At 35.4% G+C, this 15481-nt stretch overlaps 1 protein-coding gene across 1 annotated transcript in view; it reads left to right on the top strand.

Annotated features, from left to right (window-relative positions):
• SECISBP2L (SECIS binding protein 2 like) overlaps positions 1-15481 on the top strand; it is a 61840-nt gene that overhangs the window by 31345 nt on the left and 15014 nt on the right. Inside the window, exons 12-16 of the mRNA XM_025998676.2 lie at positions 234-403; positions 1443-1575; positions 3126-3288; positions 13171-13391; positions 14563-14717. Coding sequence (XP_025854461.1) covers positions 234-403; positions 1443-1575; positions 3126-3288; positions 13171-13391; positions 14563-14717 — 842 coding nt within the window. The remainder of the gene's footprint in view (positions 1-233; positions 404-1442; positions 1576-3125; positions 3289-13170; positions 13392-14562; positions 14718-15481) is intronic.

The following is a 15481-nucleotide window of genomic DNA, read 5'->3' as shown; positions in this document are numbered from 1 at the left end:
TTTGGATTGCTAAATTAGTTAATCACATTCTTTGTCGTCTTTATCTTACGGAGGCTAAATGGATGCATAAAAGCTGTACCTGAGAGAGACTGCATGGCCCTGTACCACTCCTACTGTTATGATGTTTGTTTTTCCCAGAAGAAGAGGATGTTCTTGTAGATTTATCATTAGAAATTTTCATAGTATGTGGTGTTGGCCATAATAGTAAAACTAATGTTCTTGTTTGTTTTTAGTGGTTACTGCAGCTTCTTTTCACACTAAAGACTCTACTAACAGAAAACCTTTAACCAAAAGTCAGCCCTGTTTGGCATCCTTTAATTCATTGGACATTACTTCCTCTAAAGCAAAGAAAGGAAAAGAGAAGGAAATTGCAAAACTAAAACGGCCCACAGCACTTAAAAAGGTAAACCAAAATCTGGGGATGTTTATTTTATAAGATAAATAAGGACTTAAATCTGTTTTGCAAAAGTAGTTGTGGTGTTTTACCCAATAGATTGTTGTGAGATAGTCATGGGTGTACATCCTTACAGTGACTAGGTAATTGGAGGTTGGGGATATCATCAGCATCACAGTTATCTCTTTGTGTTGAACAAGACCCTGGAGGATAAATTCTCTCTGTAAGGTTAAAAAAAAAGTTAAACATTTGGCATCTAAAACATTGGACCGTAGGAATCAGAAGCCTGGATTCTGGTACTAAATTATATAGTTATAGGTGAACCTTTCTTACCCTTATCTTCTTTTTCTGTAAGTCTAGATAATATCTGCTCTATTTAACTCAGTGTTGGTAGGAGCAGGATAAGATAATCCATGTCCAAATAATTGAAAACTACAAAATGTAAATCTATTTTAACTGTATGACCTGGCTTCCACATTTTTTTTTTTACCCATTTTTTGTGGAAACTCTAGTTTGTCAGTTAGGATTTTTTCTTTTTTTTTCTTTTTTTTCTTTTTCTTTTTTTTTTTTTTTTTAGGATTTTTTCTTTCAAAGATTTTATTTATTTATGAGAGAGAGAGAGAGAGAGGGCAGAGACACAGGCAGAGGGAGAGGCAGGCCCCATGCAGGGAGCTCAATGTGGGACTCCATCCCGGGACCGCGGGATCACACTCTGAGCGGAAGGCAGATGCTCAACTACTGACCCACCCAGGTGACCCATTGTCAGTCAGGATTTAAAGAGGGAAGCAGGTGTAGTTTGATAGCTGTAGCATTATATAGCATAACTGCCCTTCCTTATTTTGGATAGAGTACTTCTTTCAACTATAGTGTCTAAAATCACATTTACCTTTTTGCCAGTAAGTTTCTTTGTAGCCAACTAAACATGTAGCCAACCAAGCTCCTCATGGCCATTTGTAAGTGAACTATATCTGTGTAATAGCAAACATTTTCATCATTCAATACGTACTTAAAGAGTGATCAGTAATTAAAGATCGGTAATGACTTTTAGGTTATTTTGAAAGAAAGAGAGGAAAAGAAGGGCCGTTTAACTGTGGACCACAACCTTTTGGGATCTGAGGAACCAATAGAAATGCACTTAGATTTTATTGATGATTTGCCACAGGAGACTGTTTCCCAGGAAGGTAAGATCACCCCTTTCTCCCTTATCATGGAATGGTCTAGAGTATTTTAATTGCTAAGCCATCACTAGTTATCCTAATTGCAGGATAGATTCCACATTTTGTCTAACTTCCTTTATTTTTGAGAGTGGTTTCTTTTGAAGATGCTTCTATAGGGAGACATTTAAAAGGGTGGGGGGAGGTGTAACATAATAGGTCTGTGGCATTTTTGAGGCTTAAGTCCTGGATTTGTGCAAATACTAATAATTATGATCTCACCAGTGTGTCCCCTGTTCTTTTAATTTTGTCTTCTTTTGTATTTTGGACACTATTGGCTTTTTTCTTCATAAGACTGTTTTTATTGGATTGTTTTTGTTGATTTCCTTTCTTGCTTTCATGAATACATATACCACAGTGAGTAGAGAATTACAAAGCCTCTTATTGTGCTGAACTCAGCTGGTCAGTAAGCTTTAGTCCCATATAGTAGCCAGCACACATGATTGTAGGTGAGAAAAGCAAAACTGCACATTGCTTCTGATATTTTTTACTGTTGTGAAAGAGAGATTTTAAGAGATACCAGACTAGATCCCTTTTCCTGCTAGTACATATGTATTCTTTCTGCAACATATTTAATTCTGATTTATACATATTAAGTGGCAGTGTTCCATTGTGCTTAGAAGAGAGTTTGCTTCTGAAGATTGTTCAGCTAGGACATATTGGTTATGATTCCCTTTTACTCTCAATTAAATATCCTTTTGTTTGTATTTAGGTTTATCCATTCATTCAAAAATGGATGAATTCAGCATTCATTCAGGTGTTTATTAGACACCTCTCATGTGTACTTTAGTAACTGGCTTTGGGCTAGGAAGGTCAGGAAATGTAATAAAGATAAATAATGGATTGGTCCTGCTGCAAAAAGCTTTGGTAAGGAGATAAGATACATGTAACTTTGCTAATTAGTGGACTGGAATACAAATAAGAACTTGTTTCCTGAATTTAGCTATTTAGGAAAGAAGCAGCAAATGAAGGAAGCAGTCAGTTCAAGAGATGGTACCTAAATAATGAAGCTGCCTGAGCACAGAAGCAAAGATCAAATGAGAGAGAAACTGAGATGGTGTCTGAAGAAATTGGAGTGGTGTGGAGAGAATGAGTGAAGTAGAACTCATCATTACCAGCAAGAATGGGAATTTTTAGACAGTTAAGAAATAAGTGAAAAAATAGAGACGAAGGAGATGGGTAATATGATCTGGAAAGAGGTTCAGAAGTTATTACCTTTGTTCTTCAATTTAAATCCTCTAAGAATACATATCTTAGATCATTTGGCTTTCTCTCATCTCTTGTGTAGAGACTTATAGGCTGTGCTTGATTTTTATGTTTTAAAAGATAATAGGAAGACTTCATTTTTGTAGTATATAAGAAGTGTTTGTGTTATAAACAATGCCCAACTTGTTAGCTTCTGGAGAATTTGGAAGTTATACAAAAGACAGCTGTCATTCTAAGGAGTATTGATCAATATATAGCTTTTCAGCATTTGAAGTTTCTAAATTTTTTCCCCTCTCCCCACATCTCCACAGATACTGGACTGAGCATGCCCAGTGATACTTCGCTTTCTCCAGCAAGTCAGAACTCTCCATACTGTATGACACCTGTGTCACAAGGCTCTCCGGCTAGTTCTGGGATAGGCAGTCCAATGGCATCTTCGACAATAACCAAAATCCACAGCAAAAGATTTAGAGAGTAAGTTTTAGTCTCATTATTGAGATTGAGTAGTTTAATTACCTTGATTGTAGCTCTGAATACAGTATTATCGTTACTTGGTTGAGCATACAAAACTTCAAAGATTATTTAAGTTCTTTCAAATTTTTTAACAGTTGGTTTTATTTTACTTAAAGCATTTGACTTATGTCAGTTATCAGTGTTCATGTGAAAATGATTTGACAGTAAATATATTCTTTTTATATCAGATAGTGTTTATAAATAAACCTAGAAATTTGGCCTTTTACATCTTACATACTCAGTGCCTTAATTCGAGGTTTTTCCTCCTCAAATGCTTTTGCTCTTTTTTTTATATTATTGGCCTTTCAGGAAAAAAATGCTATTATTAAAAACAAGTTTCTAAGACTCTGTTACATGAAGTAAACCCACTATATAAAAACTGTTTTTAAGCAAATATTTCTAAGTTTTAAAATGCTTATCAAAAAATAAATAAATAAATAAATAAAATGCTTATCAGTGAATAGTTTTGTACTCTAACAGTTAATGCTATGAAGGATTTTAGGATTTTTAACATTTGTGCAGATGTTACATTTAAAAATGACATACGAAAGAATCCCAGGGTGAAAGTAAAATCGGTATGAATCCAAACCATATTGGTTTGTTCTGTTCCTTTTTTTTGTTGTTCTTTTTTTTTTTTAATTGAAGTGTAGTGGTACACATTATTATATTAGTTTTAGAGGTACTATATAGTGATTTGACATTCATATACATTATGAAATGATTACCCCGATAAGTTTTAGTTACTATATGTCACCATACAGTAATTATAATATTTTTGACTTACTTATTTTATAACTGGAAGTTTGTACTTCTTAATCCCCTTCACCTGTTTTGCCTATTATCTCTACTCCCTTCCCATCTGGCAACCACCATTTTGTTTTCTGTGTTTATGAGTCTGTTTCTGTTTTGTTCATTTGTTTTGTTTTTTAGATTCCACAATATCATAGGATATTTATTTTTCTTTGATTTATTTCACTTAGCATAATACCCTCTGGGTCCATCCATGTTGTTGCATTTGACAAGATTTGATTCTTTTTTTATAGCTGAGTAATATGCCAGACATAGTATATAATATTCCATACAAAGCCATACCCCCATCTTCTTTATTCATTCATTTATTTATGGACATTTAGGTTGCTTCCCTATCTTGGTTTATTATAAAAAATGCTGCAGTGAACATAGTGGACCTGTATCTTTTTGGATCTATGTTTTTGTTTTCTTTAGATAAATACCAGGAAATGGAGTTGCTAGATTATATGGTAGTTCTGTTTTCAATTTTTTGAGGTACCTACGTACTGTTTTTTGTAGTGGCTACACCAGTTTACATTCCTGCCAGTAGTACATGAAGGTTCCCTTTTCTCCATGTCCTCGCCAGTACTTGCTTTCTATCATCTTGATTCTAGCAATCCTGACAGGTGTGAGGTGATATCTTTGATAGTGGTTTTGATTTATATTTCCCTGAAGATAAGTGATATTGAACATCTTTTCATGTGTCTGTCGGCCATCTGTAGGTCGTCTTTGGAATGTCTGTTCAGGTCCTCTGCCCATTTTCTAATCAGATTATTTGGGGCTCTTTTGGTGTTTAGTTATAGGAGTCCTTATATGTACTCTGGGTATTAACCTCTTTTTTTTGGATATTAACCTCTTAGCTAACATATCATCTGCAGGTATCTTCTCCCACTCAGTAGGTTGTCTTTTTCATTTATTGATGGTTTCCTTTGTTGTGTAAAAGCTTTTTAGTTTGATGAAGTTTCATCAAAAAAATTTTTTTTATTTTTACTTTTGTTGCCCTTGCCTGAGGATACAGATCCAAAAAATATATATATTGCTAAGACTGATGTCCAAGAATTTACTGATGAAGTTTTCCTGTAGGAGTTTCCTGGTTTCAGGTTTTATATTTAAGTCTTTAATCCATTTTTAAAAAATATTTATTTATTTATTCATGAAAGACATAGAGAGGGAGGCAGAAACATAGGCAGAGGGAGAAGCAAGATCCTCACAGGGAGCCCCATGTGGGACTTGATCCCAGATCCCCGGATCACGACCTGAGCCAAAGGCAGGTGCCCAACTGCTGAGCCACCCAGGCATCCTGGTCTTTAATCCATTTTGAGATTATTTTTGTATATGGTATAAGAAAGTGGTTCCAGTTTTATTCTTTTGTAAATAGCTGTCCAATTTTCACAGCACTGTTTATTGAAGAGATGGTCTTTTCCCTATTGTATATCCTTGTATTTTTTTTGTCATAGATTGACCGTGTAAGTGTGGATTTATTTCTGAGCTTTTTAGTCTGTTCTATTAATCTTTCTGTTTCTGTGCTGGTAGCACCCTTTTTTGATTACTATAGCTTTGCAATATAGTTTTAAATCTGGGCATGTACCTCCAGGTTTGTTCTCTCTCAAGAGTGCTTTGGCTATTTGGTCTTTTGTGATTCCCTACAATTTTTAGGATTCCTTGTTCTAGTTTTGAGAAAAATGCTATTTTGATAGGGATTGCTTTAAATCTGTAAATTGCTTTGCATAGTGTGGACATTGAACAATATTCTTCCATGAGCACACTATATCTTTCAATTTATATTATCTTTAGTTTCTTTCATCAGTGTCTTAATAGTTTTCAGTGTACAGTTTTTATACCTCCATGGTTAAATTTATTCCTAGGTATTTTATTCTTTTTGATGCAGTTGTAAATGGGATTGTTTTCATAATTTCTCTTTCTGCTAGTTTGTTATTATTGTATAGAGGTGCAAGAGATTTTTGTATATTACTTTTGTATCCTGTAGCTTTACTGAATTTATTTATTTATTTTTGCTTTACTGAATTTATTTATTAGTTCTAGTTGTTTTCTGGTGTGGTCTTTAGTGTTTTCTATGGACAGTATCATTTCATCTGCAAATAGTGATAATATCACTTCTTTACCAACTTGGATGCCTTTTATTTCTTTTTCTTCTCTGATTGCTGTGGCTAAGATTTCTAGTACCATGTTGAATAAAACTGGCAAGACAGAGCATCTTTGTCTTATTCCTCATCTTAGAGGAAAAGCTTTCAGCTTTTCACTGTTGAGTATGGTATAACTGTGAGTTTGTTATATATGGCCTTTATTATGCTGAAGTATGTTCCCTGTGTATTCACTGTTGAGAAGTTTTATAAATGAATGTTGAATTTTGTTAAATGTTTTTCTGCATCTGTTGAAAAGGTCATATGATTTTTATCCTTCATTTTGTTAATGTTGTATGATGATTGATTTGTAGATGTTGAATTATCTCTGCATCCCTGGAATAAGAATAAATGCCATTTGATCATGCTGTGATTCTTTTATTTTTTTAAATATTTTATTTATTTATTCATGAGAGAGAGAGAGAGAGAAAGAGGCAGAGACATAGGCAGAGGGAGAAACATGTGGGACTCGATCCCAGGATCCTGGGATCACGATCTGAGCCAGAGGCAGATGCTCAACCACTGAGCTACCCAGGTGCCCCTGTGATTCTTGTAATGTATTATTGAAGTTGATTTGCTAATATTTTGTTGAAGATTTTTGCATCTATGTTCATGAGGAATATTGGCCTGTAACTTTCTTTTTTTGTGATGTTTTTGTCTAGTTTTAGTATCAGAGTCTCATAGAATGAATTTGGAAGTGTTCCTTGCTCTTTTTTTTTTATTTTTTGGAATAGTTTGAGAAGAATAGGTATTAAATGTTTGATGGATTCATCTGTGAAGCTGTCTGGTCCTGGACTTTTGTTCTGATTTTTTTATTTTTTTAAATTCTATTTCATTACTAATAAATAGTGTTTAGATTTTCTATTTCTTAATGATTAGTTTGGGAAGATTGTGTACTTCTAGAATTTAACCATTTCTTCTCAGTTGCCCAATTTATTGATGTATAATTTTTCATAGTAGTCTTTTTTGGTTCTTTATATCTCTGTTGTCAGTTGTAACAACATCTATTTCTGGGTTTGTTTATTTGGGCCCCCCTTTCTTTTCTTGATGAGTCTGGCTAAAAGTTTATCGTTATTGTCCTTTTTTAAAAATTGAATATAGTTGACATACAATATTACATTAGTTTCAGGTGTATAACATAATGATTTGACAAGTCTGTATGTTATGCTCACCATAAGTGTACCTACCATCTGTCATTATACAATGCTATTACAGTACCATTGACTTTATTTCCTATGTTGTACCTTTTATCCCCATGACTTATTCCATTACTGAAAGCAGGTATCTCCCCTCTTCTTCACCCATTGTGCCTTTCTTCCCACCCTTCTCAGTATTTATGGTTCTCTTCCTTTGTTTTTTTAATTGTTCACTTGTTTTGTTTTTTAGATTTCACATATAAGTGAAATTATATGGTAGTTTTTCTCTGACCTACTTCACTTAGCATAATACAATCTAGGTCCGTACAAATATTACTTATTTTTTCAGAGTACTGGTTCTTGATTTCATTGGTCTTTTCTATTATTTCCTTTTCAGTCTCTATTTTATTTAGTTCCTCTCTGATCTTTATTATTTACTTCCTTCTGCTCACTTTGGGCTTGTTTGTTCTTTTTTTAGTTCTTTTATGTGTAAGATTAGAATTGTTTTTTGGAGATTTTTCTGGTTTCTTAGAGTAGGTCTGTATCACTATAAACTTCCTTCTTAGAGCTGTTTTTGTTCTGTCCCACAGATTTGGGGAGTTGTGTTTCCATTTTCATTTGTCTCAAGGTATTTTTTAATTTCCTCTTTGATTTCTTTGATCCATTGGTTGTTTATTTGCATGTCATTTGGCCTTCTCGTGTTTGTGGTTTTTTTCCAGCTTTTTCCCCTCTTCTACTTGATTTCTAGTTTCATCCCATTATAGTTGAAAAGATGCTTGATATGATTTCAGTCTCCTTAAAGTATTGAGACTTGTTTTGTGGCCTAACATATGATCCACCCTGGAGAAGGTTCCATGTGCACTTGAAAAGAATGTGTTTTCTGCTGTTTTGGATGGAGTGTTCTTTATATATGTATTATGTCTATCTGGTCTAATTTAAGGCCACTGCTTCCTTACTGATGATTTTCTCTAAATGATCTATTGATATAGATGAGATGTTAAAGTTCTCTACTATTACTGTGTTACTATTAATTTCTACCTTTATGTCTATAAATATTTGCTTTATATATTTAGGTGCTCCTGTGTTGGTACATAGATATTTACAATTGTTATACCCTCTTATTAGATCGATCCCTTTATCAATATTTAATGTCCTTCTTTGTCTCTTGTATAGTCTTTGTTTTAAAGTCCATTTTGTCTAATGTAACTATTGCTATCCTAGCTTTCTTTTCATTTCTGTGTGCATGCTATCATTTTCCATTTCTTCACTTCTAGTCTGTATGTGTGTTAGATCTGAATTGAGTCTTTTTCTTTTTGAAAGAGAGAGTGAGAGAGAGCGTGAGAATGAGCAGCGGGGGTGTGGTTGGGAGAAGCTGAGGGAGAGGGAGAGGCTAGATCCATGCCTAACAGAGCCTGACACAGGTTCTCAGTCTCACAACTCTGAGATCATGACCTGAGCCAAAATCAAGAGTCAGATGCTTAACTAACTGAACCACTCAGGTGCTCCTGAATTAAGTCTTTTATAAGCATCATATAGATGGCTTTGCTTTTTTATCCATTCAACTACCCTGTGTCTTTGATTGTAGTATTTTTTTCATTTACATTTAAAGTAATTATTGGTAGGCATATATACTTACTGCCATTTTTTGTTTTTTGTTTTGGTAGTTCTCTCTCTTTTTTTTTTTCTCTTGATATTTTCCCTTGTGATTTGATGACTTTCTTTAGTGTTATGTTTGGATTCTTTTTTATTTCCTGTGTATTACAGGTTTTTGTTTTGTTTATCATGAAGTTCAAATATAATATGCTATGTATGTAAATTTATTTAAGTTGATGATTTCTTAAGTTCAAACACATTCTAAAAGCATTACATTTTTCCCCATTCTGCAGTGTTTTATGTTTTGACATCATACTTTACATCTTTATCTTTGTAAACTGTAACAAAATATTGTAGATATCATTGATTTTACAATTTTTGTTTTTAACCTTCATACTGACTTTAATAAGTGATTGATCTACTACCTTTGCAATATGTTTGTTTTTACCAGTGAGATTTTTTTTCTTTTATAATTTTCTTCTGGTTATGGCTTTTTCTCTTTCATTTAAAGAAGTCCCTTTAACATTTCTTACAAGGTCAGTATAGTGTTGATTACCTCTTTTAACATTTGTCTTTAAGCTCTTCTTCTCTTCTTCAATTCTGAGTACTGATCTTGCCAAGTAAATTTCTTGGTTGTAGGTTTTTTCCTTTCAGCACTTTGGGTATATGGTGCCATTCTGTTTTGCTTGCAGTTTCTATTGAAAAATCAGCTGATGATTTTATGTATGTTTTCTTGTACATAATTCGTTGCTTTTCTCTTGCTGCTTCTAAACTTATCTCCTTTAATTTTTGACATCTTAGTTATTACATGTCTTAGTGTAGATCTCTTTGGGTTAGTCTTGTTTTTGGCTCTCTGTGCTTCCTGGACTTGGATATCTGTTTTCTTTCCTAGGTTAGGGAAGTTTTCTATGATTTCCTCAAATAAGCTTTCTATTCCTTTCTCTCTCTTTCACCTTAAAGGATTCCTATAATATAAATGTTAGTTTACTTAATGTTATCTCAGAGATCTCTAAAACTATCCTCATTTTTTAAAAATTGTTTTGTCTTCTTGCTGTTCAACTTGGATGATTCTCAATACCCTGTCTTTCAGATCACTGATCATTCTTCTGCATCATCTAATGTGCTTTTGATTCCTCTAATGTATTTTATCTTCTACTCTGATAAGTTCTTTTTAGATATTTTGTATCTGTTTGTTGAAGTTCTCACTGTGTTCATCCACTCTGCATGAGTTTAGTGAACATCTTCATGACCGTTATTTTGAACTCTTTATTAGGTAGTTTACTTATCTCTAGTTCATTTCGTTCTTTTCTAAGGTTTTGTCTTGTTCTTTGTTTGAAACATATTTCTCTATCTTCTCATTTTACCTGACTCTGTTTTTATGTATTAGGTAGATTAGCTATGTGTCAGAGTCTTGATGGAGTGACCTAATATAATATAGAAGGTATCCTGTGGGGCCTTGAAGCACAGTGTCCCCTGGTTCCCAGAACCAGGCACTTCAGGAGTATCCCCCTATGTGGACTGCATGTGTCCTTCTGTTATGGCTGGGCTGTGACTGCTGGGTTCACAGTGGTAGGTGGGTATGGCCTCAGTTGCAGCTGGCTGAAAGGCCCTGCTGAAATGGTTGAGGATGTTTTGGTGGTTGAGGGTATAACTGCTTTGGAAGGTGCCAGTCTGAGGCTGCCTACTGCACAGCAGGGCAGTAGCTTCTTTGCAGAGATGCCAATCCCAGGCAAGGTCACTTGTTGAGTGTGGTGGCATGGGAGTTGTTTTAGAGGGGGGTCTTGAACCTGCCTGGGCTGCCCACCAACTCTGGCGGACTGGGAGCTGTATTGGAGGGTAGGAGGCATGGGATCTGGCTGAGGCTACCTGCCAGGTGCAGTGGTGTGGGAGCCACTTTGAGGGGGGTGCCTACTGGGGCCAGAATTCTTAGGTAGGATGGGTCTGTGGGGTAATGCTGAGGGAGAGCAAGCAGTGTTAGCAAGGTAGAAGAAGAATGTCAGAAATGGCTCCCACCAATGCTTCTATTCCAGGAAAAAGTTCCCATAGATCCTTGCCCCTCCTGCACATGCCCTAAAATTAGTCAGCAAATCTTCATATGTGACCCAGGTGCTTTTCTAAATGCTGCCCTTCTGCTAGGTCTCACAGCCAGTGAGTTTGTGCCTGTGCCTTCTAAGACTCTACTATTCTCCATTTCTTTTAGACCTCTAGGTCTCCTAGAGTCAAGCCCCATTGATTTACAAAACCAGAGATTATGAGGCCTCATCTTCCTGATGCAGGTCCCCAGGGTGTGCATGCTTGATATAGGGCTTGAATCTTTGCTCCTTAGGAAGAATGGCCTCTGCATTTGCGATATCCCTCCTTTTTGGGAGTCACTTGAGCAGGGGATGTGGGTTCTGTCTGGAACTGCCTCTCCTACTTGTCTGGTGTGGCTTTTTCTATCTTGAGTTGTAGAAGAGATGTTTTTGCTATTTGTCAGGTCATTCTCAGTGAGTTGTTCTGTATGATGTAATTTTGGTGTGTCTGTGGGATGAGATGACCTTGGGATCTTCCTCTTCTGCCATCTTGATCCTTCTATCCTGTTCCTCTTCTTTGTACTATTGTTTTTGAGCTAATACTTTTTGTCTGGATTTGGGAAGTTAATTAAATGTCAAATAACAGATGTGGAACAAAGGAAACACTTGGGGAGTAAAATGTTACATGTCTATGAAGTAATTTGGAAGAAAGAATAAAGAAAACTGCATTTTTGATGTTCTATTTTTTAAGTGCATTCTTTAATTTTGCACCTTTGATAGTTAATTTTTCCTCAGTCTGAATCTTCTCAAGTAGTGTTATACTTATTATTTAAACACTACTTAATTTTTTGTTTGGTTTTGTTTTGTTTTTAATTCATGAGAAACACAGAGACATAGGCAGAGGGAGAAGCAGGCTCCCTGTGGGGACCCTGATGCAGGACTGGATCCCAGGACCCCAGGATCACAACCTGAGCCAGAGGCAGACACTCAACCACTAAGCCACCGAGGCATCTCATTAAACACTACTTATCTTTCACATAAAGAAAAAAATTTCCAAAACATTTTTTTTCCTACTAAAAGAGGGTCGGCTAGATTTTTCTATTACATAATTCAGAAGTGGAAATTTACTTGCCTGATTAGCCTTAGATTAGAAATTACACCAATTCTGCCTATTAAGTACCTTTTTATAATAGAGGTTAAGGATGAGAACTTGAAAAATAAAATAAATAGGGAGTAAATAAACTTGATGACTTCCTTATCCCTGAAATTAAGTGCTAGAGTGGCCTCACTCACTGCCTCTCTGTTTCTCGCATTATAACCATACATGATCTCATAAAGAGGCTCATTCAGTTCCTTTGTTTGCTATAAGGGCATGTGACTTTTACCTCAAAGCTTCTTTGATTTTGGCTTCAATTTAATTACTGAGTTCATCCTCCAAAGCCATAGACTTTCAGTTAGAGGAGCCGTTGAGGCCATCTTACCTAACTCCTTATTTTTATGGTCAAGGAAGCCAATTCCCAGAGATTGTGAGTGTGGAGGATGACTTGGTTGATATTGAGGGCATTCAGTTAGCTTCTAGGAAATTAAATTTCTTTCTGAGTAGAAGCATCATTGATATTTACTGGAGTGAAATAACTTTATATCGTCTTACCGGAAACATTAGGTCATCTCTTTTTATTAAATAACAGGCTAACATCTGATATATATCCTTAATAATTTAATAATTGGAAGTTTGGATAGTACTTCTCTGAGGGTAATACAACCTTCCCATAAAAGCCAATCTGTCATAATTCAGAAAAACTCTTCTCTTTTTCTTTTTTTTTTTTAAAGATTTTATTTATTCATGAGAGATACAGAGAGAGAGAGAGAGAGAGAGAGAGAGAGGCAGAGACACAGGCAGAGGGAGAAGCAGGCTCCATGCAGGGAGCCTGATGTGGGACTCCATCCCGGGACTCCAGGATCATGCCCTGGGCCAGACAGACGCTCAACCACTGAGCCACCCAGGCGTCCCCTCTTCTCTTTTTCTAATTTGCTGAAGGATATAAGAGATTTTAAAGAGTTGATTTTTCAGTGAAAACTCTTATATTGGATATTTTTTTTTTCCTAACATAACTTTATAATTACAGAAATGTAAATTAGGATGAACTTACCTGTCTTTGGTTTCCTGTACAGGTATTGTAATCAGGTTCTTTGTAAGGAGATTGATGAATGTGTGACTCTTCTTCTTCAAGAGCTTGTCAGTTTTCAGGAACGCATCTACCAAAAAGATCCTGTAAGAGCAAAAGCGAGGAGACGTCTGGTTATGGGCCTAAGGGAGGTTACTAAACATATGAAGTTAAATAAGATCAAGTGTGTTATAATTTCTCCAAACTGTGAAAAAATCCAGTCAAAAGGTATGCACATTTTACTTCTGAAGTGTTTTAATATTTATTTAGTATAATTATAGGATATATGATGAATTTTAAAGTGAAGGCCATATGTCTGTCTGCAGAGTTTAGGTATAAAGCATAATGTCATTGAACATGAGGAAAGAAAGTGAAATCTTTTCGTTACCCTAAATTAAGTAATAAAATTGAGACTGGACTATAAAGAAATCCTAATCTATGAACACTAGTGAAGGATTTAAATTGGGCCAACCAAGTGTCCTCTCTGTTGTAATCAGAGTGAGGGCTTGTGAGAGTACATTCCTTTATTTCTGCAAATATATTTCTCCTTAAAAAATGTTTATATTACCTTCCTTTGATGGCCCTTTTCTCTTAAATAGAATTAGAGAAAAGTTCTCTGCTCCTCCTTATGGTGATTTGTTTCAGAAATGAGCAGTTATATGCAGAGGCTCTTGTGTAAACCTGCACACAGTATTTTTTACTGTGTCATGCACCCTGATTTGTCTCTTTTTATGAGCCACACTGAGTAAATGGAGTAGACAGATGGAGAGGTAGCAGTAGTAGGCATATTCCCCATAGGGGAGAAATACCAATAAAAAGAGTAATATGTATCTGTCTTATTGCCACTTGAGCTGAGAGTAGATAAAGACCGCCACTATTAAAATTTTTAATTTCTTTTTGAATAAATGTATTGAAATTTGGTTCCCACTGATCCCTGTGAAGAGACAAAAACTGGCATTGAAGAATTTTTTTAAGATAGATTTATTTATTTATTTATTTATTTATTCATTCATTCATTCATTCATTCATTCATTCATGAGAGACACAGAAGCAGAGACATAGGCAGAGGGAGAAGCAGGCTCCCTGCAGGGAGCCCGCTGTGAGACTCAGTCCTAGGACTCTGGATCACAACCTGAGCCAAAGGCAGATGCTCAACCACTGAGCAACTCAGGTGCCCCTAGCATTGGAGAATTTTAAAATCTATTGGGAATAAAGGAAATATGTGCATACATCTATATGTCATTAAATTGCAGTAGGAAAATAGACACAATAGCGGTAGTATCACAAGCATTCATAGAATCCTTTGCTGCTGTGATTTATGCTTTAGCTGTTGGGTGCTAAAATACCTCCATTTAGGAAATAAGTAAATTAAGACCTCAGCATGTGTTGACTTTCTCAGGTGGCCTGGATGAGGCTCTTTATAATGTTATAGCCATGGCACGGGAACAAGAAATTCCTTTTGTGTTTGCCCTTGGAAGAAAAGCTCTAGGACGCTGTGTGAACAAGCTGGTTCCTGTTAGCGTAGTGGGAATCTTCAACTACTTTGGTGCTGAGGTAAGACTTAAGAGGATACACTCCCTCATTCTCTCTTTTCCCCTCCCCCCCATACATTTTCTATTGACACATGCCAGCATTATGTTTAAGCATTTGAAGAAGTGAGAGGACTCTCCCAAGAATGAGTGGAAAATTCTTGAGTATTACATTTCCTTTTTTTATTGTTAAAAGCATTTACACAAGTTAATCCTACAGCATTTTGGCTGTAAAGATTTTAGCTCCTGTTTTTCCCATAGCGCTTTTTTCTTCTGGGTTCAGTTTTGTAATATATGATAATGTATTTAACTGCTGGGTAAAGATATTCGATATCATATGATCTAAAATAATTTTCTTCAATATATAGATTAGCTGTATTTTGTGCTACTTGGAGTCAAGAGAGAAGAGGATGCTTTATTTAGAGAGGATTTTTTATGAAAGTGAAATTCCTAACCAATTGTCAGAATACTTCTGCACTCATGATACCTGTATCTTCCTCTTCTAGTCTGCTAATACAAAGCTTTGCTCATAGGAGCTGATAATAAGTAATAATAATAATAATAATAATAATAATAATAATAGGCTGGTATTAATAATTAGAGTAAGTTATTTATCTCCAGTAATGCTTATTAACTGATAACATTTTAAGACTCTTACGAAGTTGATTCTGAAGTATTTTATAACACCATTCATGGACCATTTTCCCTCTTCCCAGCCATACTGTTCTTATATATTTAAGTGTGTGTCCTTTCATATCTAGTCACCATGTTTACATACCACCATTTCCC

The sequence above is a fragment of the Vulpes vulpes genome, chromosome 15 (genome assembly GCF_048418805.1).
Source record: "Vulpes vulpes isolate BD-2025 chromosome 15, VulVul3, whole genome shotgun sequence".
NCBI lineage: Eukaryota > Metazoa > Chordata > Mammalia > Carnivora > Canidae > Vulpes > Vulpes vulpes.
Note: the sequence above shows the minus strand (reverse complement) of the source record. Positions and strands in the feature narration are given on the sequence as shown.